Below are 27,954 nucleotides of genomic sequence, written 5' to 3' on the forward strand. Positions count from 1 at the left end.
CAGTGACTGTGCGGTTACACCGCCGGGATGTGCCCCAAGCGTACTTGAGGTGTGCTTGAACTTCTAACGAAGCAAGTGTAGTTCCCCTCCCCCTTTTTGGGTGAAAATAGTCCTGTTCTGGTTCTGTTACTGATGGGGGGGAAAATAACGCTCAAAGTGTCACAATTCTTAGGGTTTCTTTCCTTAGTCAGGCCAATCATGCACACATAACCCTTGGGGTCTTTTTGTGGGAATAGGGGTGCCGGGGTTGTTATAAGTCTGGGTCTTGTGGCTGCACATGCTACACATCCACCAATCTCTACCCCCATTCTGCTTCACCGTCTTGTTCTTAATGTTTTAATCCTTTCCTACTGCCATGCTATTATTTAACCCAAGCGTGACCAAACTGTAAATGGAAACACACAACACAATACACCAACAAATAATCAAACAACACAATTGTCCAGAAGTCATCACTGGTGTTCTGTTCTTCTTACTTCGGGGTCTAAGGGTGGACTACCTTCACCCTTTTGCTCCCGGGGATTATTCTGCCCCTTCTGTGTGGGAGTGAACACCTGACCCGTCCGGGTCAGGTGAGTTAGGTGATGTTTCAGAAAGGTCCCTTGCTGTCTCTTGCAGACTCCTCTGCCGTGACACTGTGGCGGCGCACTGGCTCAGATGAAACCATGTTTCCCCTTTACCCTTCAGGCCTACGGCGTGGCTGGTTCTTTCTGTCACCTGGAATGGACCTGTCCACCTCGGCTCACTCCATTTTCTCTGTCTGCTCCCCGTCCGGTCCCCCTCCTGCGTGGAGAAAGCTGAAACGATACTTTGCAATTCATTAAAGTATGATGTGTGTGTGAGATGTTTTTGTTTTCTCATTTATTGTTAAGGGTCCGTGGGGTCCTGGAAATCCTCGACCTGTCTGCAATTCAAAAGGGGTAAAACCAGTTGTTGCATTTACTGAACATCTCATTTGCATTAATGCCAAAGGGAAGGCGTCAACCCAATTTAATTTTGTCTGTGCACAGATTTTGGCCACTTTGTTTTTCACATTTAGATTCATCCTTTCCACCTTACCTTGAGACTGAGGATGATACACTGCCCCAAATGAATGTTTCAGACCCAGCATTTTCTCTAACTCCTGCAAATTGCGCGCTGTAAAATGAGTGCCATTATCTGATCTCACCTTTCTCGGAAACCCATGGTGAGGAATGTACTGGTTCACCAGGAACTTTACCACTGAAGCACTGTCTTCCCGTTTTGTTGGCCACGCTTCCGTCCACCCTGTGTAGTTGTCTACGCGCATCAATACGTACGTGTACCCCTGTGCTGAGTCCACCATGTCTGTGTAGTCATTTACTATCTCTTCCCCTGGTGTTAATGACAACGGATACTTACAGGGTGCCACCTTAATTGTAGGTTTGGGATTGTACTGTTGACATACTCTACATGTCCCCTGCACTTTATGATAGCTACTCTTTCTGGTCCCTGCAAGGCCTTTGCCAGCTCCCTCATTTCTGCCTCATGTTTAATTGGTTTGTTTCCCGCTGTCCTAAACCCTGCTCTCATCCATTGTCTTAGCTCCACACGTGCTGCCCCTACCGTGTAAGCAGAGTCAGTATAAATATTCACTTCCTTGCCCTTTGCTAACTTCAAGGCCTCCACTACTGCCATTACCTCAGCTCGCTGTGCTGATTGCTAACCTTTCAGCCTTTCTGCTTTCACCGTCCAAAATTCATCTACTTCTCCCTGTGTTTCTGCCACCACTGCACACCCTGCTTTTATATCCCCGTATGGTCCTCTAAATCCACATCCATCGGTGAACATGTTCCCTGCTCCTGGAATTGGTTCTCCTTCTAGGTCTGGTCTCACCTTCTCCTGCTTTGTGACTTCCTGTTCGCACTGATGAGGCTCTTCTCCTCCCATCATGTCTGCCATGTTGATTCGTTCATGCGTGTACGTGATGTGTGGTGCTTCCAAAATTTTGCTGATCCTCTGTTGCCTTAGTGCTGTCAAGGCGAAAGCTTGTGAGTTCACGTATGCTATTACACTGTGTGTGGTTAGTACCGTGATTGGATGTCCCATTACCAGATGCGCTGTTTTCTGTATGGCTTTAGCCACTCCTGCTGCATGTTGGGTGCATGTTGGGTGTCTTTTTTCCATGTTGTCTAGCTGTGTGCTCACATGCATGAGTACTTGTCTCTCTCTCCCTTTCTTAGCTCACAATCTGATTCCAGTTTTTTCAGTCCTATCAGGTAACATGGAAAGGATCCACTTCCAATCCATGTAGACTCTCCTCTGGTGTCCCCCAGGGCTCAGTATTAGGCCCTCTTCTCTTTGTATACCTGTTCTCTTGGTGATGTAATATCTTCTCATGGCTTTTCCTACCACTGCTATGCTGATGACACCCAATTATTTCTTTCTTTCCCACCCTCCGATACGCAGGTCTCCAGACTTATCTCAGCATGCTTGACTGACATTGTGTCATGGATGACAGCCACCACTTGAGGCTCAACCCCAGTAAAGCCGAGCTTATGTACATCGAGAACTCCCTGGTATCACTATCTGAAGCTGCTCGTAGCCTGGGCATAACTTTGGACAACCAGTTGTCATTCTCTACTCATATTTCAAATCTGACCTGGTCTTGCAGATTTCTCCTTTGTAGCATACGAAGGATTTGGCCCTTTCTTTCACAGGAAGCTGCCCAGGTAATTGTGCAGTCTTTTGTAATCTCAAAGCTAAGCTACTGCAACTCGCTACTTGCTGGTCTTCCTCTAAGAGCCATCAGCCCTCTACAGCTTGTCCATAATGCAGCTGCATCACTGGTCTTCAATCTTCCTAAATTCATATGTCACTCCACTGCTGCGCTCACTTCATTGGCAGTATGAAGTAACTGACCACATCAGATTTGAAATCTTGATGCTTGCATACAAAGCCAAAAATGGACCAGCCGCTCTATACATTTTGTCAATTGTCAAAGCCCGGTCCACATTCACCCCAAAATCCAATTACACCAACGACCCTCAAAACAGTCCCAACACATGGGAGTGGGAAAGCCACACAGGATAGAGGGCCATTCTTCCTTCTCCCTTTCACAGGTTAGTTTATAAAAGGGAAATGTGATGGCATAATCTAGCATTGGGCTATTAGCATCCAGATGCAGCTAGATTAAGGTAGAACCTGGTCCTTAACACTGATCTTGGACAATTTCATTCTTTTTTGAACCATAACATTAGCCATTATACAACAAAGGCCAAACTGGAGTCAGTGTAAAGGAGCCACTTCTACCAACATCTTAACAGATCAAAGTATAAATCCTTTCATATGTGTCAAAAACCAACCCTGGCATCACTGAGCCATTTCAAGAGGTGAGGGACGAGCTTCACAGTATTTACACTACACAGAAGGTGCCCCTTCATAGGTAATGACATGATATCAGACAACAAATATGTTCCTTTTTGTTCCCTGCAATGTTGACAGGAGTCAGTCCAGAACAGGGCTGCACAAATAAGTATACAGTAATGAGCAGTGAAGATGATGTCTTGCCACAACACAATGGCAATCCCAGTACGCCCTGCCTTATCCATTGTGCGTAAAGAGAGGCCAAACCTTTATTTTCTATTCTGTAGAACGCTTAAAGAAATAAAAATAAACTCCTTCCACACTCTTTATTCTTTGCTCTCGCATAGTGTTAATTTATAAAATAAAGGATACAACATAGACATATGATGATATTAATGCAAAATACTCTCTTGGAGCCCATGTGTCTTGCAGGGGTCCCAGTGAAAAAGAACCTGAATTTGTTTAAGTCACCCATCCACACATTCCATAAGGCGAAGAGAGCCACAATCTTGGGTCAAGTTGACATGGGCTGATTATGGGTCCTCGAGCAAAATGGCACCTGTTGGGTTGCCAGTTTGTCACTGATGAAGTGAGTGAGTATTAACATACATGTATTGGGTAAAGTGCTTGGGGGGGGGTCCCTTTAATGGGCAGATTCATTTCCTCAGCCATACATTTTCAGTCTCATTTTAGTTCCATTTCTTCATCTTCATTGACTAATTTTTTTTTTAAACTGTCACCTCAGTTCCCTTGTTCCAACTTTAGCTTTACCTAATAAAAAAAAAACACCTCACATATCTGGACTTTCATTTGAATGCTTTTTATTCCAACTCGGTGCATGAGCTGAAGGTTCGTCTGTCCTGTCTCTCTTCTCAGTTGCAGACAATACAATATTTGCAGGTTTCTCCCAGGAGAAAGGCATGCTGGGATTCTAGTAAAGAGCTACACAGGATGTATGAAATGGCAGGAATGCCACACCCTTAGTATGTGTGTGTTCATGTTTCAAATGTGTAAGTAAAACTCTTTACAATGTCTCGTGTAATAAATCAAAATCCTGTAGAATGGATCTTGGGCTGAACTGGTTCTGTTGGCCCTTCTTCGTTACCTAAACAGGTTGGAAAGATGACCATACAATTGCCACAGTCTGCAGGGGTAGTACACCATAAGCAACATAATTACATCAACTCCAAAATCAATACTAAACATTATTCAAATAAATACATAAAATTCTTAAAGTTAAAATTGGGAATTGCTACAGGTTTGAAGGCCAGTTTTCAGTCTGGCAATAGCAAGACCCAAGATCTGCGGTGATGTTTTAATATTCAACTGTGTGCTCCATTTAAACTCAACCCCAAATTATTCTAGTGATTCCAGACTAGATCTTTTTGTTTGGTACAATCAAAAAGAATTGTGGTACAGCATTAAACAGGTTTAGCCCCAGTATTTATAAATGGCTTCTTTGACACACTTACCATCGCTCGACCCAAGATAAATAGATGGTGTCCTGATAATGGAGGAAGACCCATGGATGGTGTCATCTGAACTGACTGACAGGTGACTTTTTTCTCACCATTGTGAGCAGTCTACAGTGCTTCAATCTCCTATGAAAATGAAAACAAGGAGTTAACCAGGATCTCACAAGTGCACAAAGCCATTCTTTTAAAACATAACATGAAAGTGCTAGCTAGCTGCAATGATAGTGTGTGTGTGTGTGTGTGTGTGTGTGTGTTTGAGAGAGCGTGAGTAATATATCCACTTTACCCTAAGCTGATGCAGGTTTTTCATCAGCCCCTTCATTGATTGAAAGATTCCATCCACATTTTTTATCATGCGCTGCCGTATGCTTGCTCGTGATTGGCAGGGCCTCGTTTCATGCCTCAGCATCTCCAGGTGTGAACGGCCTTTTGGTGACTGGCAAGGCATCTCCTGCCCTTCTTGCTGTGAGGACAATGATGTCACTTTCTGCTTCTGACTGGCAGCCTCTAAAGGATCCAAGGATCCAAGGATCAACAGTCTTAGTGTCCTGACTGGCAGAACACAAAGGGTGCAAAAAAGTTGGTAAATATCTGAGCCTGCTAAAATTCTATTTATAAAAACACCACCACCACCACCACCAGAAATATACTGTTTAACTATCATAGTGCAACAATGACTGTGTAACGGAGTGTAACAAATTCTTACCATCTTGAAGAGCAGCATCAGCCATTTTAGCTCGTCCTCCCACATAACCCTGCCCACCAGTATGCATGTAGGCTTCTGATTGGTCAGTTGGGATAGCTGTTGATCCTTGCTTGGTGGCTTCACTGCCTCCAGAGGCCGAGGAGATGGTCTTTTCTAACAGGTTCTTCCATCTGTGGAAACATCGCTAAAGCCATCAGGTCCCAATTTCTACAACAGCACAATGTTGTTAAAATCATCTGAACATAAATGGCCTGACACCATAAATGTTATCACAAAACAGACACAGCAGTGCTGACTGGTTGACCTTGATGAGAAGATGGTGGGTCAGAGAGAGACAAAAAAACAAACTCACGTGTTTTTCTCAGAGGAAGTCCCAGCCACCAGCTCGTATATCTGTCTCTCTGATGTACTGATCACATACAAGGCCTTGTTATCTGATAGAGAAGAGCAGGTTGTCAAACAATGTATTCAAACTAACCCACATGCAATTTCTAACTGGCTTCTTAATTTTTTAAAAATAAAATAAAGACATAGTTATTCCAGACCCATTCATCTATTCTGGCTATTCATAGCTGTAAGAATAACTACAAATATACCTGTAGCCACAGATCTGACAAGAGATGAATCCAAGCGAACAACGGGGCAAAAGGGGGTTTTGAGGTCCGTGTTCCTACCCCAAACCCCACCCAGTGAGCGCGCTGGACATCGCAAGATCAAACGGTCACCTGAACCCCTTTGGAGTAGCACCAACATGTCTGAGAGAAGCAGAGCATGAATGTCTGGAACACACACACACACACAGAGTGAGAATGGACCTGTCAAGTAATCATTTGCAAGAGGAAAAACAAAAATGTATGCAAGCTTGCACACAGATCACTGAAAGCATCCATTCACATTAAAAGTCCTTGAAACATGTGTATACACACGTATGAACATACAGGCAGATGCAGATGTACACACACACACACACACACACACACACACACACACAGTTATTCAGACCATGTCATGTGTGAGGTAGCAGGGAACCAAATAACTCCAAGTCAGCATAGCACCATGCTCTCAATAGCTGCATTCCCCAGAGTTAACAGTGATTTGTTCAGCTGTGATGATCTCTTACCTATAGCTTTATCTTTGTTAACTTTCCAAGTCAACGGTCCTTCGTGGATCAGTTTTTTAGTGGTCAGGTCCAGATTCTACATAGAAAAAGAATATAGTTAATAATTCATACTCTGGATCAGGTGCTCCAAGACCAGAGAAGCTGTTTGGAAGGCAGATGGTGGATACATAGTAAGGCCGTACCTTGAACTGAGCAGCGACAGGACTGGCCTGCCTCTCCAGAGGGGACAAGTCTAGCCTGCGCTGATAACGGCTGAGCTGTCGCCGGTGCTCCGTCTCCCTGACGACCTCATTGACAGCTCGTAGTATCCCACGGCAGCACGCCTGTGCCCTCAGCAATGGCTGCAGGTCTGGAGAACCAGCTGTTGTGGGGGCACATACTAGTGTTAATCCAGGAGAAAGGGTGTGTGTGCTTGCCTCCTTGGTAAGCTGGTATGTGTGTGTATACTGAAGTGTTTTCATGGTTCAATACATTGTATGTGAGTGTTTCTATACATGCCTTCTGTGTGTCTGATGATGTTATCCAGCAGCAAGGGGTATTTGGTGAGTCTCTGCATCTCAGACACTAGAAGGTCCTTTAACTGTAGTCGGCGGCAGTGAGGGCTGGCTTCACATTCCTAACACACACACACACACACACACGAATGAGCCAAGGACATCTAAGTCCAAATGTGGATTCTGTTGACTGCAACACCAATTTATACCTAAAACAGCATCACTAGAAGTTATGTGCTGCAATAAAAGTCAAATCTAAAAGACTGGATAGTCTCCAATTCAAAATATGGGTCAACCAATTCACAACCCAGCCCACTAACAAATATGGCAGAAGCTCTAGTGTTTGTAGGTTTGTCCAAAGGCTTTATACCTCTAAAAAGTGTTACCTGTATAAGGTGCGCGAAACGCGGGTCTTTGCGTTTATTTTTAATGAGCTCCAGTGCCTGACTCTGCTGACTGCACAGGTGAGACACCTGCTCCTGGAACTCCTCTCCTGCAGCGTCTTCAAACTAACACGCACACACACAAACACATTAGCTACTGACATATCAAGTAAAGCAACAAGTATATCCCACACTACACAGAACAACCACTTCATTTTAGACAGCACCAAAAGATGATGTGAACTAGAAAGGGAGTAACACTAGCCAGCTCTCACTCTAGACACCATGATGTCTCCTATGCCTTGAACTATAGGAGAGTCCCTCAGCCTCTTCATGGACTCACACAGATTCGCTGAAACACAAATGCAACACCACAAAACAGAATCTGTTTAAGCGAGCCAGTGTGTATGTGGTTTGTTAGAAAGTTGTGTCAGTGGGCAACAAAACTCTACTTGTGTCATGAAGGCCACCGCAGAAACAACATGTACAGCCTCCAGTCCATACCTGCTCACAGTAATGGCATGGTGCCAATAGCTGATATTGTTCTGTCATTAAATTCCCAGTTTGGGTGGCTTTTACACTTCTTTAATCTTGATTATGATTTAGACACCAAGTAGGCTTCAGAAATTTAGGTTTGAAAACACACTAAGACAAATGGAGCGGATTTGCACGCACGCACACACACGCGCACACAGAGAGACTGACCATGAAGACTGTAGACCTGGGGCAGGTTGGGGAAGATACAGGAAAGTTCTTCGACGGTCAAAAGGTTCCTCATCTTCTGGAAGAACACCTGATCGAGAACCCTGAGAGTCCGCAGGTGAGACGCTTCCGTTGTGAACAGCTCTGAGGAAGAGGATATAGCAAAGTCACTACAATTTCTTACAAACGTTACACAATTCAGAATTCCACATGTTCATGAGTCAGGATAGAATTACCATATGTGCATAATAAATAGAATACTGTATGTTCAAAAGATTTAGTAGCTATTTAGTTTAAGTTAGATCAGTAAATAATTTTTTTTCATTTTGCATGTTAACTGTGTACTGGGAGTTGTCTTTTATAGTCAGTTGCTGTGCACCACATTTGCTGTTTTACCATATATGACAGCCTGCCGTTCGATCTCCCGGGAGCCGAGAGAGGCGAGTGTGTGCGGCTCCACTGTCTCCTGCCAGTTCTGACAGTGGACCGTGTCCTCTTCCAAAGGAGGTGCATCAGGCAACAACGCCAGTGGTGTATCCACACTCCTACAGGAAGAGAAGGAGGCATGGGGAAAGAGAGAAAGAGAGACAGAGCTTCAGCAGCAACTAACTAAGATAAATCAAGGTGATGGATATGGATGTTAAAGAACTGGACAGCAGGTGTGCATGTGTGCTCATTAGCATCAGACTAATGAGGTGTATATAGTTATAATTACATCTCAGTCATGCTCATGGATCTCTGCATCCTGGTGCAAGGCGGTGACATACCTGTCCAGAGTAGATGCTGTAGGCCGGAAATTCATGGCTCAGGAACCTCAGCAGCTCTTCCACTAGTGTGTCTAGTGAAATATGTTCAATGTTGGATGATCTCCTTAGTGTTCGTTTCAGTATCTGTTCATTCAGCTGAAGAACACCTTTTCTGAACGGGTTATCAGACGCAACAATGGTCCTTAAAAAGTCCACATTACCTATTATGATGTAATAAACGGAGGTGTGAGAGCTGCAGTAGTGATCTAAGCCAGTTAGCTAGCTAGCTATGTTCTTGTCCAGACACTTTAATGCCTCATGGCTGGTGCAATGACACAATATTCAACATTTCCTTCTGATTCTACTTTTAATTCTGTGACATTAGCTAAGCAACTATAAAGCTACTCGTCCAAAAATGCCAGTGTCGTTAGACGTATCAAAACGTATCAAACATAGCTTTAGCTAGGCTAGCTAATCAGACCTTCTATGAAACAATCACAACTTAGTAAATTCATAGTTGTTAATCACAGTAAAGTGTTTTTTCTTTTTGTTGTTTGAAAAGAGTTACCTTGTTACCTTGCTAGCTAACAGTTAGCTAGTAACAATGCCATCAAAAGTAGTTCTCCACTGATACAAGATAGCTAAGAGAAGTTTGGCTCGGAATGTGACTGATTGAAAAACAAAAATACATCACAAATAGCGTTATGCAATAATACCTAACGTGCATACATCAAATACAAACAGTCCCCAATGCAAACCTCTTTTACAAGGCAGCTATTTAGCGTCTGCTACTTCTGCAAAACAAACTCAGTCTTGCATGTTAGTGTTAGCTATCCAGCTAGCTAGGCATTGCTCCAGGACAGGTTTTAGTATAGCCAAAATAATTTGATTGCCTGTTAATTTTTTTAAAAGGTTGATGTAGTGATGTGACGTTTTACTAAGCGTGCCCTGATAAAAAGCTAATAAAATAGCTAAGGGCCAGATTCTGTTATATCATTAGTTAATGTCGTGTCCGTTGATGCAGGAAAGAAGAGACAGGAACCAATGCGTTACCCTGTGGCCTTTTATTAATGCAGAGCTCTGGAGATGTCACTTCACAACACAGTGCGAGTGAGATCTAAAGCATAACTTTGCAACAGACAGACTTATATTTCTCTCGCCTTGTGACACTTCTGCTTTTGTGTTTTTCCATCTCAGCCGTCACCTCTGTTTGACCGTCTCGTACACGTGTCTTCTTGCATAATCACACATATGCACGTCTAGGGCATTTCCTGTTATGTCTGGACATACAGTAATTATTTTATTTATTCAAGGATTAGTCCTATTCCATTCTGCGCATTATTCTCTACTAGTGTAAGCTTAGCATTCATTTAATTTCTGAAACCCCACAATTCCCCCTTTTGATCTCTACAAAGAGATCACCAATCACACTCCTTTATTCTGGCATCTCCTGTCTCTACGTCCCTTTCCCCCTGTATCAGTGGCATCATCGTGGTACCCTCATGCACATCTTTCCTTTCTATCATAGCTGAGATTAGTCTAACCATTAACGCCCTAATACATGGAATACAGCAGCACCCGCATGTCACAGCAATTCCCGTGAATGTGGCTAATGAAACCATCAATGACACAATTAAGTCTTTCCACTGACCGAACCGGCTCACCATCCAGGATTCCAACTGGTTGTTTATGCCTGAATTCTCATGCATTTCCTCTGATAGGGTCTTCAAACCATCCAATGCTCTACTAACTGACCCATCCGGAGCGGTATTATTAGGAATGAATGTACAACACATATCCTCAAGCATAGCGCAGACGCCCCCCTTTTCCGCCAACAACATATCTAATGCCATACAATTTTGCACCGCTATCAGTGAGGTTGGTCCCAGCTGATCTCTAAGTCCTTGCACTGCATCCCTAGTCAGGTTGGCTAGCCTGAGGACATTATAATGTACATAGTTAATCCGATCCACATTTTTATTTGGAGTAATGGGGAATAATGCGGAAAGTATCGGAATATTCTCAAATCCCCCTGCTATCTGGTCTGCTAACTTATACCTGTCCGGAACTCCACGAGGTATTTCTATTGCATCTATGTATGTGGGGGTATTCCTTGTTAAATCAAAATGGTTTGCCTTTCGCTTCTGTCTTGCTGCATCAGTTACCGGGTCCCTGTGTAGTTTTTTGCCTATCAGTAATAAAGGAGCTGCTAACCTGACCATGGCGCATGTCCCCTCCGAGTTCTCTGGCATGTTAACAACCAAAGTCATCCTTCCACAATAATCATACAATCCTGCTCGTGCCCATGAACCCACAGACTCGTTCCCAGTGACTGTGCGGTTACACCGCCGGGATGTGCCCCAAGCGTACTTGAGGTGTGCTTGAACTTCTAACGAAGCAAGTGTAGTTCCCCTCCCCCTTTTTGGGTGAAAATAGTCCTGTTCTGGTTCTGTTACTGATGGGGGGGAAAATAACGCTCAAAGTGTCACAATTCTTAGGGTTTCTTTCCTTAGTCAGGCCAATCATGCACACATAACCCTTGGGGTCTTTTTGTGGGAATAGGGGTGCCGGGGTTGTTATAAGTCTGGGTCTTGTGGCTGCACATGCTACACATCCACCAATCTCTACCCCCATTCTGCTTCACCGTCTTGTTCTTAATGTTTTAATCCTTTCCTACTGCCATGCTATTATTTAACCCAAGCGTGACCAAACTGTAAATGGAAACACACAACACAATACACCAACAAATAATCAAACAACACAATTGTCCAGAAGTCATCACTGGTGTTCTGTTCTTCTTACTTCGGGGTCTAAGGGTGGACTACCTTCACCCTTTTGCTCCCGGGGATTATTCTGCCCCTTCTGTGTGGGAGTGAACACCTGACCCGTCCGGGTCAGGTGAGTTAGGTGATGTTTCAGAAAGGTCCCTTGCTGTCTCTTGCAGACTCCTCTGCCGTGACACTGTGGCGGCGCACTGGCTCAGATGAAACCATGTTTCCCCTTTACCCTTCAGGCCTACGGCGTGGCTGGTTCTTTCTGTCACCTGGAATGGACCTGTCCACCTCGGCTCACTCCATTTTCTCTGTCTGCTCCCCGTCCGGTCCCCCTCCTGCGTGGAGAAAGCTGAAACGATACTTTGCAATTCATTAAAGTATGATGTGTGTGTGAGATGTTTTTGTTTTCTCATTTATTGTTAAGGGTCCGTGGGGTCCTGGAAATCCTCGACCTGTCTGCAATTCAAAAGGGGTAAAACCAGTTGTTGCATTTACTGAACATCTCATTTGCATTAATGCCAAAGGGAAGGCGTCAACCCAATTTAATTTTGTCTGTGCACAGATTTTGGCCACTTTGTTTTTCACATTTAGATTCATCCTTTCCACCTTACCTTGAGACTGAGGATGATACACTGCCGCAAATGAATGTTTCAGACCCAGCATTTTCTCTAACTCCTGCAAATTGCGCGCTGTAAAATGAGTGCCATTATCTGATCTCACCTTTCTCGGAAACCCATGGTGAGGAATGTACTGGTTCACCAGGAACTTTACCACTGAAGCACTGTCTTCCCGTTTTGTTGGCCACGCTTCCGGCCACCCTGTGTAGTTGTCTACGCGCATCAATACGTACGTGTACCCCTGTGCTGAGTCCACCATGTCTGTGTAGTCATTTACTATCTCTTCCCCTGGTGTTAATGACAACGGATACTTACCGGGTGCCACCTTAATTGTAGGTTTGGGATTGTACTGTTGACATACTCTACATGTCCCCTGCACTTTATGATAGCTACTCTTTCTGGTCCCTGCAAGGCCTTTGCCAGCTCCCTCATTTCTGCCTCATGTTTAATTGGTTTGTTTCCCGCTGTCCTAAACCCTGCTCTCATCCATTGTCTTAGCTCCACACGTGCTGCCCCTACTGTGTAAGCAGAGTCAGTATAAATATTCACTTCCTTGCCCTTTGCTAACTTCAAGGCCTCCACTACTGCCATTACCTCAGCTCGCTGTGCTGATTGCTAACCTTTCAGCCTTTCTGCTTTCAACGGCCAAAATTCATCTACTTCTCCCTGTGTTTCTGCCACCACTGCACACCCTGCTTTTATATCCCCGTATGGTCCTCTAAATCCACATCCATCGGTGAACATGTTCCCTGCTCCTGGAATTGGTTCTCCTTCTAGGTCTGGTCTCACCTTCTCCTGCTTTTTGACTTCCTGTTCGCACTGATGAGGCTCTTCTCCTCCCATCATGTCTGCCATGTTGATTCGTTCATGCGTGTACGTGATGTGTGGTGCTTCCAAAATTTTGCTGATCCTCTGTTGCCTTAGTGCTGTCAAGGCGAAGGCTTGTGAGTTCACGTATGCTATTACACTGTGTGTGGTTAGTACCGTGATTGGATGTCCCATTACCAGATGCGCTGTTTTCTGTATGGCTTTAGCCACTCTTGCTGCATGTTGGGTGCATGTTGGGTGTCTTTTTTCCATGTTGTCTAGCTGTGTGCTCACATGCATGAGTACTTGTCTCTCTCCCCCTTTCTTAGCTCACAATCTGATTCCAGTTTTTTCAGTCCTATCAGGTAACATGGAAAGGATCCACTTCCAATCCATGTAGACTCTCCTCTGGTGTCCCCCAGGGCTCAGTATTAGGCCCTCTTCTCTTTGTATACCTGTTCTCTTGGTGATGTAATATCTTCTCATGGCTTTTCCTACCACTGCTATGCTGATGACACCCAATTATTTCTTTCTTTCCCACCCTCCGATACGCAGGTCTCCAGACTTATCTCAGCATGCTTGACTGACATTGTGTCATGGATGACAGCCACCACTTGAGGCTCAACCCCAGTAAAGCCGAGCTTATGTACATCGAGAACTCCCTGGTATCACTATCTGAAGCTGCTCGTAGCCTGGGCATAACTTTGGACAACCAGTTGTCATTCTCTACTCATATTTCAAATCTGACCTGGTCTTGCAGATTTCTCCTTTGTAGCATACGAAGGATTCGGCCCTTTCTTTCACAGGAAGCTGCCCAATGTGTAATAATATTTCTTGTTTTTGTTCAGGAGATGTGCAGACATTATCTGCTGTATTATTTTTGTGGCTGCCATTGTCACCTATATTCTTATTCGCTCCCTGGGTAAGAAACATTTCCAACTATACTTTCATTGGGGAAAAAAATCATTATTATTGTGGGCTCAAGCGGAAGGTGTTTTACCCATGTATGGCTTGTGAGATATCCTTCTAACGGAGGTTCTAACACAGCGTGGCTGCTTGGAGACTCTCGTCATGTCGTGTTGCCTCAGAACTCCACTGGGATGTTTTTTGGAGCTGGAGTCAATGTGTAAGTCCCTCACATACTGGATTGGTATTTATATCTTCACAGGAATACCAAAACAGCACACCCAGTATGTAAGGAACACCGTCAGTATTCTTTCGAATGGACTTTAGTGAGTCGGACTAGGGTTACAATGGAGCTGTGCAGGTGCAAATCATGTGGAAACATGAAACATCAACAAGACAAGATGGGTTAGACTTTAGCTTTAAGATTTTCATGATTGGCACTGCACAGCAACAAGTGGAACCAATCAAATCACTTGTGTTTAATGATTGTCTCTAAACCAAGGGGTCCAAACTCATGTCTAGGAGTGTCACAACACTGCAGAGTTTATTGGTTACCCCTGTCAAATTCACCCTCGAAGAAAGAACACTTAGCTGGGTAGTGTTGTGACTCTTCAGCACTGAATCCTGATACACATACTCAAAAAATTGAATAAAAATTGTTTATTTAATTGGCTAATATTCATGTGTCAAGCTGCATTTGTTTCCTGCATCCTCTCGTGTTTCAGTGACAAACCAAACGTCCTCTACTTTGACCTTCTGAAGTGTGCCAGAGCAACGACAGAAATGGACGCCACTCTAGAGGGTCTCCAGTGTCCAACCACTCAAGTGAGATTTCCATACAAATGTCCTGTTGACATTGTACAGAAACCAAACACGTATGTCAGTAGCCTTTTAGAAATATGCACATGAGACTCATTTATTACAAAACAGTTTAGCATGTAATATGTGAATGCCAGTTTGTAATTCTGGGGGCTTGGGTCTCTTTTCGCTGCTTGGTTTGGGAGCCTTTTGCTGTATCATGCAATGAACAATGTGTAAATAGTGTAGATAGAAATTAAAAAAAGCAACACTGTGTTTAGCTACTCAAATAAGATCTCCTTCACTCTGTGTGTTTGTGCGTTGGTTTGCAGGTCTGTGTTAAAAAATGCCCTTCAGAGTTCTGGAAGTTGCCCCCAGAGGCGTATGCCCCAAATGCCCTGCCTAAAGACTTCTTTCAGCAGCAGTATTGTGACCCTAGACTTGACCTCGCCCAAACCACATTGGTAAAACCTCACACTGCAAATAAGCAATGTAACCAGCTTCATCTCTGAGAAATAAACCTTCACCTCACTCTTGACAGAACAGAATTTGTCGTATCAAAAGTCTTTGCAATATGCAACTCTTTGTACATGTAATTCATGCATTGGCTTAGCCACTCACGCATACATAGCATTTGTGCATACATAGCATTCTGCATGTTAATGAGATTTTCACATGCATTTCCACTACAGAGTGTCCAAGACATCCTCAATCAAGAGCTTTGTCCATATTTCTACACCCCAAGTAAACCAGGTACAGACAGCAGGATTACACAACTACCTGTCTATTTGTCCATTCTGTTTTGTAACAGTTTGACTATGCTATGTACCAAAACATAACCAAACCACCAGGAAAGTACTTATACCTGCAGTGATAAGTCAGCAGGTTTAATTGTTAGTCATATTATTTTCTGTCTCTCCCTCCACCCAGAACTAGGGAGATGTCTGCCTAGCTTTGACTGGCAGGACGTTCCTCCAGACTTCTCTCTCCCTGGATTCGCTTCCGTTTATGAAACAGTCGAGCACATAAAGGGATCTATGGAGTAATCCTTCACACACACTCACACACACATTTCACTCTCAAGCTACTACACATATGCCAATCATCAGGACTATATTGTTTTTATTTCCACTGTGATGTTTCTGTCTCCTCTAGTGGAGGGTCTGGAGCGTAACGACGGCACCGTGCAGAGACCATACCACATGCCCAGGTCTCTGTGGCAAATCCTTCACAAGAGAGACAGCTTTCTCCCTTAATGAATAAACCATCCAGCATATATTTGAGTCTTTTTTCTGTTGTTGTAACTGTAAAACTGTTCTCAACAGCATTTCGACCACTGTTTTGTTCAAAAGAGATCTGACGGGGCGGCCTCTGGACTGATCCAGTTTTGACCGAACGGCAGACACACACTGGATGTTCTGGCAGACATTTACATATCTGGCTGGACCTTAACCATGTTGCTCTGTTTATTTGATACGCCTGCTCTTTTCATATACCGCACTGCTTATTGTGTAGGAGTAGGCTTGTTCCTAAATGTGGAGTATATGAGAGGCTTAAGGGGAAGTTGATATATTTAATTGAGTTTTAGTTCATTGCCAACTGCTCTCATTATGTGTGAAAGATCACATTTCATGGGATGCTACAATATATTTTTTTTAATTCCTGAGTGTAATAATGTCACGATTGGCCACCCTCCTGGACTCCCTGTTTCCGTGGTTTCACGTCTTCCGCTGCAGGCTGCTCCCCCCTGCAGCGTTGGTCAAGACGGGTAGACGCTTACCTGGGATCTCGTCGTTATCAAAATAAACGTGACCCTGCTTCTTCCGGGAACGACGAGATGCCCGTGTACAGGCAGCCACGACCAAGGCACACAGCAGGGTTTAAATACATGAACTAGAAACGAGGGACAGGTGTACGCAATCAGTGTGAGGACAAAATGAAACCGTGGAACGGAACAAAACACAAGACATGGAAAACACGGAACATGGAAGGGACTGATCGTGACAATCAGCATAGATTATTTAACACAAAGATTCAGAACTGCTGGTGCGGTGTATTTAATCATCTAATATAGACACCAGTACCTCCACTAAATCCTGCCATAACGATATCAACATCAAATGCAAAAAAAGTAATTTTGTTTACAATAGTGAATCTAACACCAAAAAAAAAGCCAAACAAATAAAACGTGATGATGGACATGCGCCTCTTTAAAGGATTTTCTCAATAAATATATGTAGAATTTATGACTATAACAGAAAACAGCAAAGAGAAAAATGCAAGAATGCATATGGCGAAGGACGTATGGCAAGTATGGCAAATTCCTCCTAAATGTCTATTTGGTTCCATCAATGCAATATTTGAAGCTCTATGAAATAAACAAACCAAATTGTTATCAGAACACTCCACTATATTCATGAAAAACACTTTCTCATGTACTCATGTTTTCTGTATGGCTTTAGCCACTCCTGCTGCATGTTGGGTGTCTTTTTTCCATGTTGTCTAGCTGTGTGCTCACATGCATGAGTACTTGTCTCTCTCCCCCTTTCTTAGCTCACAGGCGAAACTCTCTCTCCTGGGGGCTACGTGTTGACATTCAAGCCGACAGCAGGGCCCAAACTTCGGGAATTAAACCTTAACAAGCTTGCCTGTCTAGCTAACTCAACCAGCGAGTAGGCTTAGTTAAAATAACAGCTTTAGTGAGCAAGGCTCCGATGAAAAATGCAAGTTATGATGGCCATTCACACTCCAGACACATTTTTTTTTAACTCAACAACGACTCCTAAGTTCTTTCAAACTTCTCAGTAAGGAATTCAAATCTGAAAAAGTACGTTCAAGAATAGTTTTGAGATGTCATTCACCATCAGTTGGTTCTGAAAACTTGACTTGTAGAGTAACATACCATGCTGATGAGGTTACAGTGTCAAGTGTGAATGTGTGGAAGCTTGACTTGGAAAAAAGACAATGAATCGGCCATCAAGTCTACAACAAAAGCATGCCAGCTAACATTGGTACTCACCCCAACCTGCCTTTGCACTGTGCAATTCCAGCAGTCTTAAACATTGTTTTGCATTTCAAACTGTACAAGACGATGCATCTGAAACCTTGACCAAACTCCATGGCACAGTGCTCCATCGATAGTTGTTCTCAATATCGGACTACATGATACAGATTTTCTGGAAACTATCATGCTAGATCATTAAGATATTGTGCTTTTGTCACAAAAATGTGACATCAAAAAGGCATTCTATCTGCTGCCACAACTGCACAAAATATTTTTGTGTCCCACATACTTCATGCTCATTTTGCTATACCACTGTTATTTGTAGTTGGCATGTGAGCTATGGCAGGCTGTTCCCTATTGGTTGTTTTTATACGCGTGTTGCGTATATGTGTACTGCGAGATTTTAGAGCAAAATTTCTGACACTGCATGAGGAGACATGAGATGCCCAGTCCAACATTTCAGTAAAAAAAAAAAAAAAAGTCAATCATTCATATTTTGAAGCACTATAGACTTTTTATGGTCTGAAGCTATAGTGGAATGGTTTTCCAGGCTGGAGGAGGTATGAAGTGAAAACATGGACTCGATCATCTCCACGTGTGGACTCTGTGTCCAGCAGGGCCTCTCCAGGAGCCTGGATAGTGACCGATTTGTCCCCTCTGCTGTCCCTGCTCTTAGAGCGGTGCCTGTCTCTCCGATCCCTGAAACACCACCACACACGCATGCGCACACAGATGTATATAAACATTTATATACACAGTATACTCCAAGTTGGTACATAAAGCAACATAAAATGGATAATCGTTAAATAACGATACGGTGGTACCCTCAGTGTTTGCAGTAGTGTACATTCACATTTGTATGTTCTAGACAAAACATCAATGCCCACCCACATTTAGGCAAAAGGGAAGAATGTCGGGAAATGGCATACGCACCTGTGCTTGCGAGAGCTACGGGAATGGGAGGACTTGTAGGAGTAGCCCGAGTACTGTGACTCGTTGTCCATGTCTGGGGCCAGTGGGCGGGGTTTGTGGACCCCAGCTCCGCCTCCTGGAACATTTTGTTGCTATGCCCAGTTGAGTTTTGCGCTCTGAGATAGATTTAGAGGATAGAGCCAGCGGCAGCTGCAGCAGTTCAACCTTACTCCTGAGAGAATCTATTTTGAAGGCTGAAGAGGAGGAGGAGGACTAACCTGAGGGAGGAAGAGTAATAAGTATACCTTTAAAGCAAATACCATAATCCAGAGCAACACATCTCAGAGTGAACACGCTCCCTGTTAATCAAACCAAAGACTGGTGGTGTCAGCACAAAGCTCTATCTGCTCTTAAAGGTGAGCTACAAGTGCCCACAATTTCACTACAATCTGTTCTCATTCAGAATGAACAAGTGCATATAAAATCAGAGCAACACCATAATATGTAGAGATCTATAAAGATCTGTTTTTATATATTTCAATGAATCCATTAATGTCCCAGAACAGTGATAGTATAAAATTGAGTCACATTTTGAAAATGAACATCTTGAATACACACTGAAAATTGAAACAAAGGTTGTAGTCTTCATCTATTAATTGAACTGTGCAAGAATAATGAACAAACCAGAAAATAGCATTACACACCACTTCACCTTCAAGGTATTAAATGTTTTTCACCCTAAGGAAGCAATTTACAAAAACAGGCTCATCGTTCAACAACTTTGTGAATCGGTACTTTCACAATTCTCACACTCACCACAAGGTCTCATCACTCTCACACACACACACACACACACACACACACACACACACACACACACACACACACACCAGCCATCTCCCATCATCTCCAGGGTTACCAAGCTTGGCTCTTACCAAAGTAATGAATAAGAGGGTACAGGAGCAGTGAACAGTGTGGGGGCTAGGTTTCTATGGTTACATGACCTTTAACCACACAACCCTATTTCTGGGGAGAGCAAAAATATGTCAGTGAGCTGTTCGTATGTTTACCTGGGTCTGTGTGTGTGGTCAGCTCTAAAATAACAGCAGCAACTGTCATTGAAGAAGCTGCTGTGTGTGCCTGAGTAGGTACTAAACACATTCTTAAGAATAGTGACTCTTAATCCAATTCCTTTAATGAAGAACCACAACTTTCCTCACTTTCTATTTCTAAATGTCTGTCCCCTTCTCTCTGATTGGCTGTATATGAAGGGAACGCAAGCTTTCCTGATTAGGAAGCCAAAAACACAGACCTCCTCTTTCTGCTGTGTCTGTGTGCATGCACTTCTTACTCACCCACTTGTCAGGGATTGTTTACAAAACTGGTAATACAGTCAAGGATACCATTTGTCGAGGGCAGACTCCCAACACATGCCACGCATCAATCTCAAATAGGGGCTCTTGGATTCTCTCACACACACACGCTTCTCACAGGAATTGTAAAAACAGTAGGCCTACGTTTGAACAGAATAGAATGGGACCATAACCCCATGCATTTTATAATAAAGGTTAGAATAAAAACTCATATATAAAAACATAACTCTCGAAGAAAATTAAGAGATCAGTCCCAATCAGTATCTCTGCATTTGGCAATGATTTCAATTCCACAGTCTGTTGAATTCCACCACATGTACAGCTCTTTGTATTTAATGAGATTCTGATTAGGTAATCAAAGCTTATTTAACAAGCAGTGTTAAATAATTTTGTTTACAATAGTGAATCTAACACCAAAAAAAAAGCCAAACAAATAAAACGTGATGATGGACATGCGCCTCTTTAAAGGATTTTCTCAATAAATATATGTAGAATTTATGACTATAACAGAAAACAGCAAAGAGAAAAATGCAAGAATGCATATGGCGAAGGACGTATGGCAAGTATGGCAAATTCCTCCTAAATGTCTATTTGGTTCCATCAATGCAATATTTGAAGCTCTATGAAATAAACAAACCAAATTGTTATCAGAACACTCCACTATATTCATGAAAAACACTTTCTCATGTACTCATGTTTTCTGTATGGCTTTAGCCACTCCTGCTGCATGTTGGGTGTCTTTTTTCCATGTTGTCTAGCTGTGTGCTCACATGCATGAGTACTTGTCTCTCTCCCCCTTTCTTAGCTCACAGGCGAAACTCTCTCTCCTGGGGGCTACGTGTTGACATTCAAGCCGACAGCAGGGCCCAAACTTCGGGAATTAAACCTTAACAAGCTTGCCTGTCTAGCTAACTCAACCAGCGAGTAGGCTTAGTTAAAATAACAGCTTTAGTGAGCAAGGCTCCGATGAAAAATGCAAGTTATGATGGCCATTCACACTCCAGACACATTTTTTTTTAACTCAACAACGACTCCTAAGTTCTTTCAAACTTCTCAGTAAGGAATTCAAATCTGAAAAAGTACGTTCAAGAATAGTTTTGAGATGTCATTCACCATCAGTTGGTTCTGAAAACTTGACTTGTAGAGTAACATACCATGCTGATGAGGTTACAGTGTCAAGTGTGAATGTGTGGAAGCTTGACTTGGAAAAAAGACAATGAATCGGCCATCAAGTCTACAACAAAAGCATGCCAGCTAACATTGGTACTCACCCCAACCTGCCTTTGCACTGTGCAATTCCAGCAGTCTTAAACATTGTTTTGCATTTCAAACTGTACAAGACGATGCATCTGAAACCTTGACCAAACTCCATGGCACAGTGCTCCATCGATAGTTGTTCTCAATATCGGACTACATGATACAGATTTTCTGGAAACTATCATGCTAGATCATTAAGATATTGTGCTTTTGTCACAAAAATGTGACATCAAAAAGGCATTCTATCTGCTGCCACAACTGCACAAAATATTTTTGTGTCCCACATACTTCATGCTCATTTTGCTATACCACTGTTATTTGTAGTTGGCATGTGAGCTATGGCAGGCTGTTCCCTATTGGTTGTTTTTATACGCGTGTTGCGTATATGTGTACTGCGAGATTTTAGAGCAAAATTTCTGACACTGCATGAGGAGACATGAGATGCCCAGTCCAACATTTCAGTAAAAAAAAAAAAAAAAGTCAATCATTCATATTTTGAAGCACTATAGACTTTTTATGGTCTGAAGCTATAGTGGAATGGTTTTCCAGGCTGGAGGAGGTATGAAGTGAAAACATGGACTCGATCATCTCCACGTGTGGACTCTGTGTCCAGCAGGGCCTCTCCAGGAGCCTGGATAGTGACCGATTTGTCCCCTCTGCTGTCCCTGCTCTTAGAGCGGTGCCTGTCTCTCCGATCCCTGAAACACCACCACACACGCATGCGCACACAGATGTATATAAACATTTATATACACAGTATACTCCAAGTTGGTACATAAAGCAACATAAAATGGATAATCGTTAAATAACGATACGGTGGTACCCTCAGTGTTTGCAGTAGTGTACATTCACATTTGTATGTTCTAGACAAAACATCAATGCCCACCCACATTTAGGCAAAAGGGAAGAATGTCGGGAAATGGCATACGCACCTGTGCTTGCGAGAGCTACGGGAATGGGAGGACTTGTAGGAGTAGCCTGAGTACTGTGACTCGTTGTCCATGTCTGGGGCCAGTGGGCGGGGTTTGTGGACCCCAGCTCCGCCTCCTGGAACATTTTGTTGCTATGCCCAGTTGAGTTTTGCGCTCTGAGATAGATTTAGAGGATAGAGCCAGCGGCAGCTGCAGCAGTTCAACCTTACTCCTGAGAGAATCTATTTTGAAGGCTGAAGAGGAGGAGGAGGACTAACCTGAGGGAGGAAGAGTAATAAGTATACCTTTAAAGCAAATACCATAATCCAGAGCAACACATCTCAGAGTGAACACGCTCCCTGTTAATCAAACCAAAGACTGGTGGTGTCAGCACAAAGCTCTATCTGCTCTTAAAGGTGAGCTACAAGTGCCCACAATTTCACTACAATCTGTTCTCATTCAGAATGAACAAGTGCATATAAAATCAGAGCAACACCATAATATGTAGAGATCTATAAAGATCTGTTTTTATATATTTCAATGAATCCATTAATGTCCCAGAACAGTGATAGTATAAAATTGAGTCACATTTTGAAAATGAACATCTTGAATACACACTGAAAATTGAAACAAAGGTTGTAGTCTTCATCTATTAATTGAACTGTGCAAGAATAATGAACAAACCAGAAAATAGCATTACACACCACTTCACCTTCAAGGTATTAAATGTTTTTCACCCTAAGGAAGCAATTTACAAAAACAGGCTCATCGTTCAACAACTTTGTGAATCGGTACTTTCACACTTCTCACTCACCACAAGGTCTCATCACTCTCACACACACACACACACACACACACACACACACACACACACACACACACACACACACACACACACACACACACACACACACACACACACACACACACACACACACACCAGCCATCTCCCATCATCTCCAGGGTTACCAAGCTTGGCTCTTACCAAAGGAATGAATAAGAGGGTACAGGAGCAGTGAACAGTGTGGGGGCTAGGTTTCTATGGTTACATGACCTTTAACCACACAACCCTATTTCTGGGGAGAGCAAAAATATGTCAGTGAGCTGTTCGTATGTTTACCTGGGTCTGTGTGTGTGGTCAGCTCTAAAATAACAGCAGCAACTGTCATTGAAGAAGCTGTTGTGTGTGCCTGAGTAGGTACTAAACACATTCTTAAGAATAGTGACTCTTAATCCAATTCCTTTAATGAAGAACCACAACTTTCCTCACTTTCTATTTCTAAATGTCTGTCCCCTTCTCTCTGATTGGCTGTATATGAAGGGAACGCAAGCTTTCCTGATTAGGAAGCCAAAAACACAGACCTCCTCTTTCTGCTGTGTCTGTGTGCATGCACTTCTTACTCATCCACTTGTCAGGGATTGTTTACAAAACTGGTAATACAGTCAAGGATACCATTTGTCGAGGGCAGACTCCCAACACATGCCACGCATCAATCTCAAATAGGGGCTCTTGGATTCTCTCACACACACACGCTTCTCACAGGAATTGTAAAAACAGTAGGCCTACGTTTGAACAGAATAGAATGGGACCATAACCCCATGCATTTTATAATAAAGGTTAGAATAAAAACTCATATATAAAAACATAACTCTCGAAGAAAATTAAGAGATCAGTCCCAATCAGTATCTCTGCATTTGGCAATGATTTCAATTCCACAGTCTGTTGAATTCCACCACATGTACAGCTCTTTGTATTTAATGAGATTCTGATTAGGTAATCAAAGCTTATTTAACAAGCAGTGTGAAAGACTGGTGGAGAACACTTGAAGATGCATGAACAAGCTGCAATCAAAATCTGAGATATTCCACCAAATACTGATTTCTTAACTAATCCTAAGTTAAAACATTAGTACCATGAATGTGTTTTCTTTGCATTATTCTGTGGTTTGGAAACAATGCATTTTTTTTTTGACCCATTGTCATTTTGTAGGTAGGTGTAAACCATCAACAGTGATCTCAAATTACTTGTCGCCAAGCGACGTAACCAGCTCAGCGGATCATTGTCTGCACAGGGTAAGGCCTAAATGCCTCAGAGTAACAGTGGACAAGAATTGCAGGGGAGGTACTCAGGGCGCCCCCAACACCCACGCAAAGACAGGCCGAGGCTTAGAGGCCTTCATTGAAAAGCTCGAATGCTGGGACTGGACCAAGTTTGGTACAGTAATCAAAATATCCATGAATCTAAGGCAGTTTACGCCGCACCTACATTTAAGAAAAGTTTAAGTTGGTGTTCGATTGTAAATACATAACCAGGACTATCTACATCCCAGCTTTTGCAACAACTTAAGTCGCTGCTTGACACACAGTATCGGTTCTCTCTCGCGTTTACTGGAGTTAGGCGAGCTAAGGATTAAATCGTAGCCAAACCCATTTTCCAATGAAGACTGCAATAAGGTATGGTGGAAACAGTTTGCGTCTACTGATACAAAGATTACTGCTGTAAGCATACATTAAAACATGCACTTCAAGCCACCAAAACAATAAACAAGTGAAATGAGTGAAAACATTAAGAATTATTTTATTGAAATCAAGTATTTGGGTTTAAGAAACAATTTGACGAGACTCCACACAAAGGAAATGAAAGAATACCCAGCAGGGTTCATCAATCCGGTTCCATTTTGTTTGCATGTCAGCACCGAGTTCACCGTATTCCAATAACCCTATCCACCAATACGCCAAGAACTATTAAATTACTGCAGGCTTAGAGCACAGCGACGCGGACAGGACAATGCGACGCTTAAAATGAGTTTTACTTGGCTCCAAAAGTTAAAAGGTGAAAAACACAAAGCGAAGACAGGCGTCGTTCCCTCAATTCGCTGTGAGGGGAAAAAAGACTACAAAAATTAGGCGACTTGCCTTTCTTTGCGAGGGGCTACATCCGAATGCTAAGGACCTTGCGGCACAAAGAAAATCCAAGCGCAGGGGTTTTCCAGACTGGAATAAAATGCACTTTTCAACATCCACGTCGTGAAATTTTGCAAAACACTGCCCAGTTCTATGGAAATAAAGAAAGTAATCCTTAAAGGCAATACGTTACATCTTAAGATCAGTGCAATGTAAAATCCATGATCCGTTCCCAACTCTTCCACTATGCGTTGGTTCAATGCCTTGAGCCCCGCTGCGTGTGTGAATACTATCATTCATCACCCAGACACTTGCGAATCAGAGCTATTCGGCTGGAAAACCATCCAAATGAAGAGCGTTAAGGATCATGGAGAGAGCATAAAACGTATGCTTTACTTTCCATTACGGCATGCATAATATTGTTTCACCTAAGCATATAATTTATCCTCACTCTTATACGCTTGAGCAGTTTTAACGCCACGTTTCTTTACACTCACTATTAGACAACAGGCGTACTCGTCGCACTTTCTTGTCTGTTCCTTTGGCCGTGCACCTTCCCTAAACCAAACAATTCCACTCCGTTTTCCCGTTTTGCCTGCGGGAACAGCTACTCATCTGTTATTCACAGAAACACATATTTCCGTCTCCTTCATTCAAACCGTGGCTACTACACCGACTACGCCCCATGCCAACACTTCTCCTCCCCCATGTTCCTTGTGTCGCCCCGCCGTCCCAAACTCCCGATCCCTTTCCTCAATATTCTACAGGTTATCACTCACCGAATATACAGCTTTCAATCGTTGTTCACCCTATTCTACCATACTACTTCAGATCATAGTTTAGGTCATTATTTAACCGCCTGCTTCAGCTTCATTTTTTTTTTTTTTTTGTAGATTTGATTCTTTATTGATCGTTGACCGACTGTTATCTGGGTTGCGGGCCACCTTCAATACAGCAGCGTTGTATTTAGAAAGCGATCCTAGAGAATTAGGACAGCTAACGTAAACTGCATGGCGCAAAAGATGGCCTGTAGTCCTTTGGGTTTTTCTCCGGGATCATTCTCTGATTGGGTATGGTAGGCTCTGAGTTTAATTATTTTTGCCTTAGATTCTGTTAATTCAAGGCTTCTTGTCTGAACCTTGTCTGATCCTCTTCTTTGAGGAGAAGGTTGCAGCAATCCGCCGGTCCTTTTCCTCTGTTCCCATTCTTCCAGCCAGTGTTCATTCCTGTACATCCAACTCTCTGGCTTCTTTTTCCCCTCTCTGCTCAGAAAAACTCTTCAACTCCTGACTTCCAGCAATCCGACATGTCCGCTGGATCCCATTGCCTCCACTCTGTTCTAGACGATCTCAAGAGATCTGCATTCTGCATTCAGAACCACCAGGGTGGTACCAATCCTCAAGAATGCCACACTCAACAGCACCAACATAACCAGTTACAGACCAGTATCACTTCTCTCTTTCCTCTCAAAAGCCCTTGAACGAGAAGTTTACAATTCATTATCTGGTTTCCTCACACAGAAGTAGCTGCATGATCCCCATCAGTCTGGCTACAATCCAGCACATTCAACAGCCCTCATAGCAGTGACTGCGAATCTTTATGCTGCTAAAGCTGCCAAACTGTCTTCTGTCCTGATTCTTCTGGACCTTTCAGCAGCCTTTGACACAGTAAACCACAACATTCTCCTCTCTGTTCTCTCCAGCCTTGGTGTGACTGGCTCTGCATGGAAATGTTTTCAGTCCATTTAGGTAACATGGAAAGGATCCACTTCCAATCCATGTAGACTCTCCTCTGGTGTCCCCCAGGGCTCAGTATTAGGCCCTCTTCTCTTTGTATACCTGTTCTCTTGGTGATGTAATATCTTCTCATGGCTTTTCCTACCACTGCTATGCTGATGACACCCAATTATTTCTTTCTTTCCCACCCTCCGATACGCAGGTCTCCAGACTTATCTCAGCATGCTTGACTGACATTGTGTCATGGATGACAGCCACCACTTGAGGCTCAACCCCAGTAAAGCCAAGCTTATGTACATCGAGAACTCCCTGGTATCACTATCTGAAGCTGCTCGTAGCCTGGGCATAACTTTGGACAACCAGTTGTCATTCTCTACTCATATTTCAAATCTGACCTGGTCTTGCAGATTTCTCCTTTGTAGCATACGAAGGATTCGGCCCTTTCTTTCACAGGAAGCTGCCCAGGTAATTGTGCAGTCTTTTGTAATCTCAAAGCTAAACTACTGCAACTCGCTACTTGCTGGTCTTCCTCTAAGAGCCATCAGCCCTCTACAACTTGTCCATAATGCAGCTGCATCACTGGTCTTCAATCTTCCTAAATTCATATGTCACTCCACTGCTGCGCTCACTTCATTGGCAGTATGAAGTAACTGACCACATCAGATTTGAAATCTTGATGCTTGCATACAAAGCCAAAAATGGACCAGCCGCTCTATACATTTTGTCAATTGTCAAAGCCCGGTCCACATTCACCCCAAAATCCAATTACACCAACGACCCTCAAAACAGTCCCAACACATGGGAGTGGGAAAGCCACACAGGATAGAGGGCCATTCTTCCTTCTCCCTTTCACAGGTTAGTTTATAAAAGGGAAATGTGATGGCATAATCTAGCATTAGGCTATTAGCATCCAGATGCAGCTAGATTAAGGTAGAACCTGGTCCTTAACACTGATCTTGGACAGTTTCATTCTTTTTTGAACCATAACATTAGCCATTATACAAC

At 43.1% G+C, this 27,954-nt stretch overlaps 1 protein-coding gene across 1 annotated transcript; it reads right to left on the reverse strand.

Moving 5' to 3' along the window:
- Positions 1–18,209: 18,209 nt before the first annotated feature.
- On the reverse strand, positions 18,210–18,989 carry LOC145656654 (vang-like protein 2). Its single transcript, XM_081709743.1, has 2 exons — positions 18,790–18,989; positions 18,210–18,555 (listed from the first exon to the last, which is right to left on the reverse strand). The coding sequence occupies exons 1-2, from the start codon at positions 18,858–18,860 to the stop codon at positions 18,372–18,374; spliced, it is 255 nt and encodes an 84-aa protein (XP_081565869.1). The 5' UTR covers positions 18,861–18,989; the 3' UTR covers positions 18,210–18,371.
- Positions 18,990–27,954: the final 8,965 nt, after the last annotated feature.

This window comes from Electrophorus electricus, unplaced genomic scaffold (assembly GCF_041902795.1).
Source record: "Electrophorus electricus isolate QZ-2024a unplaced genomic scaffold, ASM4190279v1 Scaffold85, whole genome shotgun sequence".
Classification (NCBI taxonomy): Eukaryota; Metazoa; Chordata; class Actinopteri; order Gymnotiformes; family Gymnotidae; genus Electrophorus; species Electrophorus electricus.

Excerpts from the sequence above, each read along its gene's own strand:
- LOC145656654 (XM_081709743.1), bottom strand. The coding sequence starts at position 18,860 with ATGGACAACGAGTCACAGTACTCGGGCTACTCCTACAAGTCCTCCCAT. Across the intron at positions 18,556-18,789 it reads CGTAGCTCTCGCAAGCACAG|GGATCGGAGAGACAGGCACC; the intron begins GTGCGTATGCCA and ends GTGGTGTTTCAG.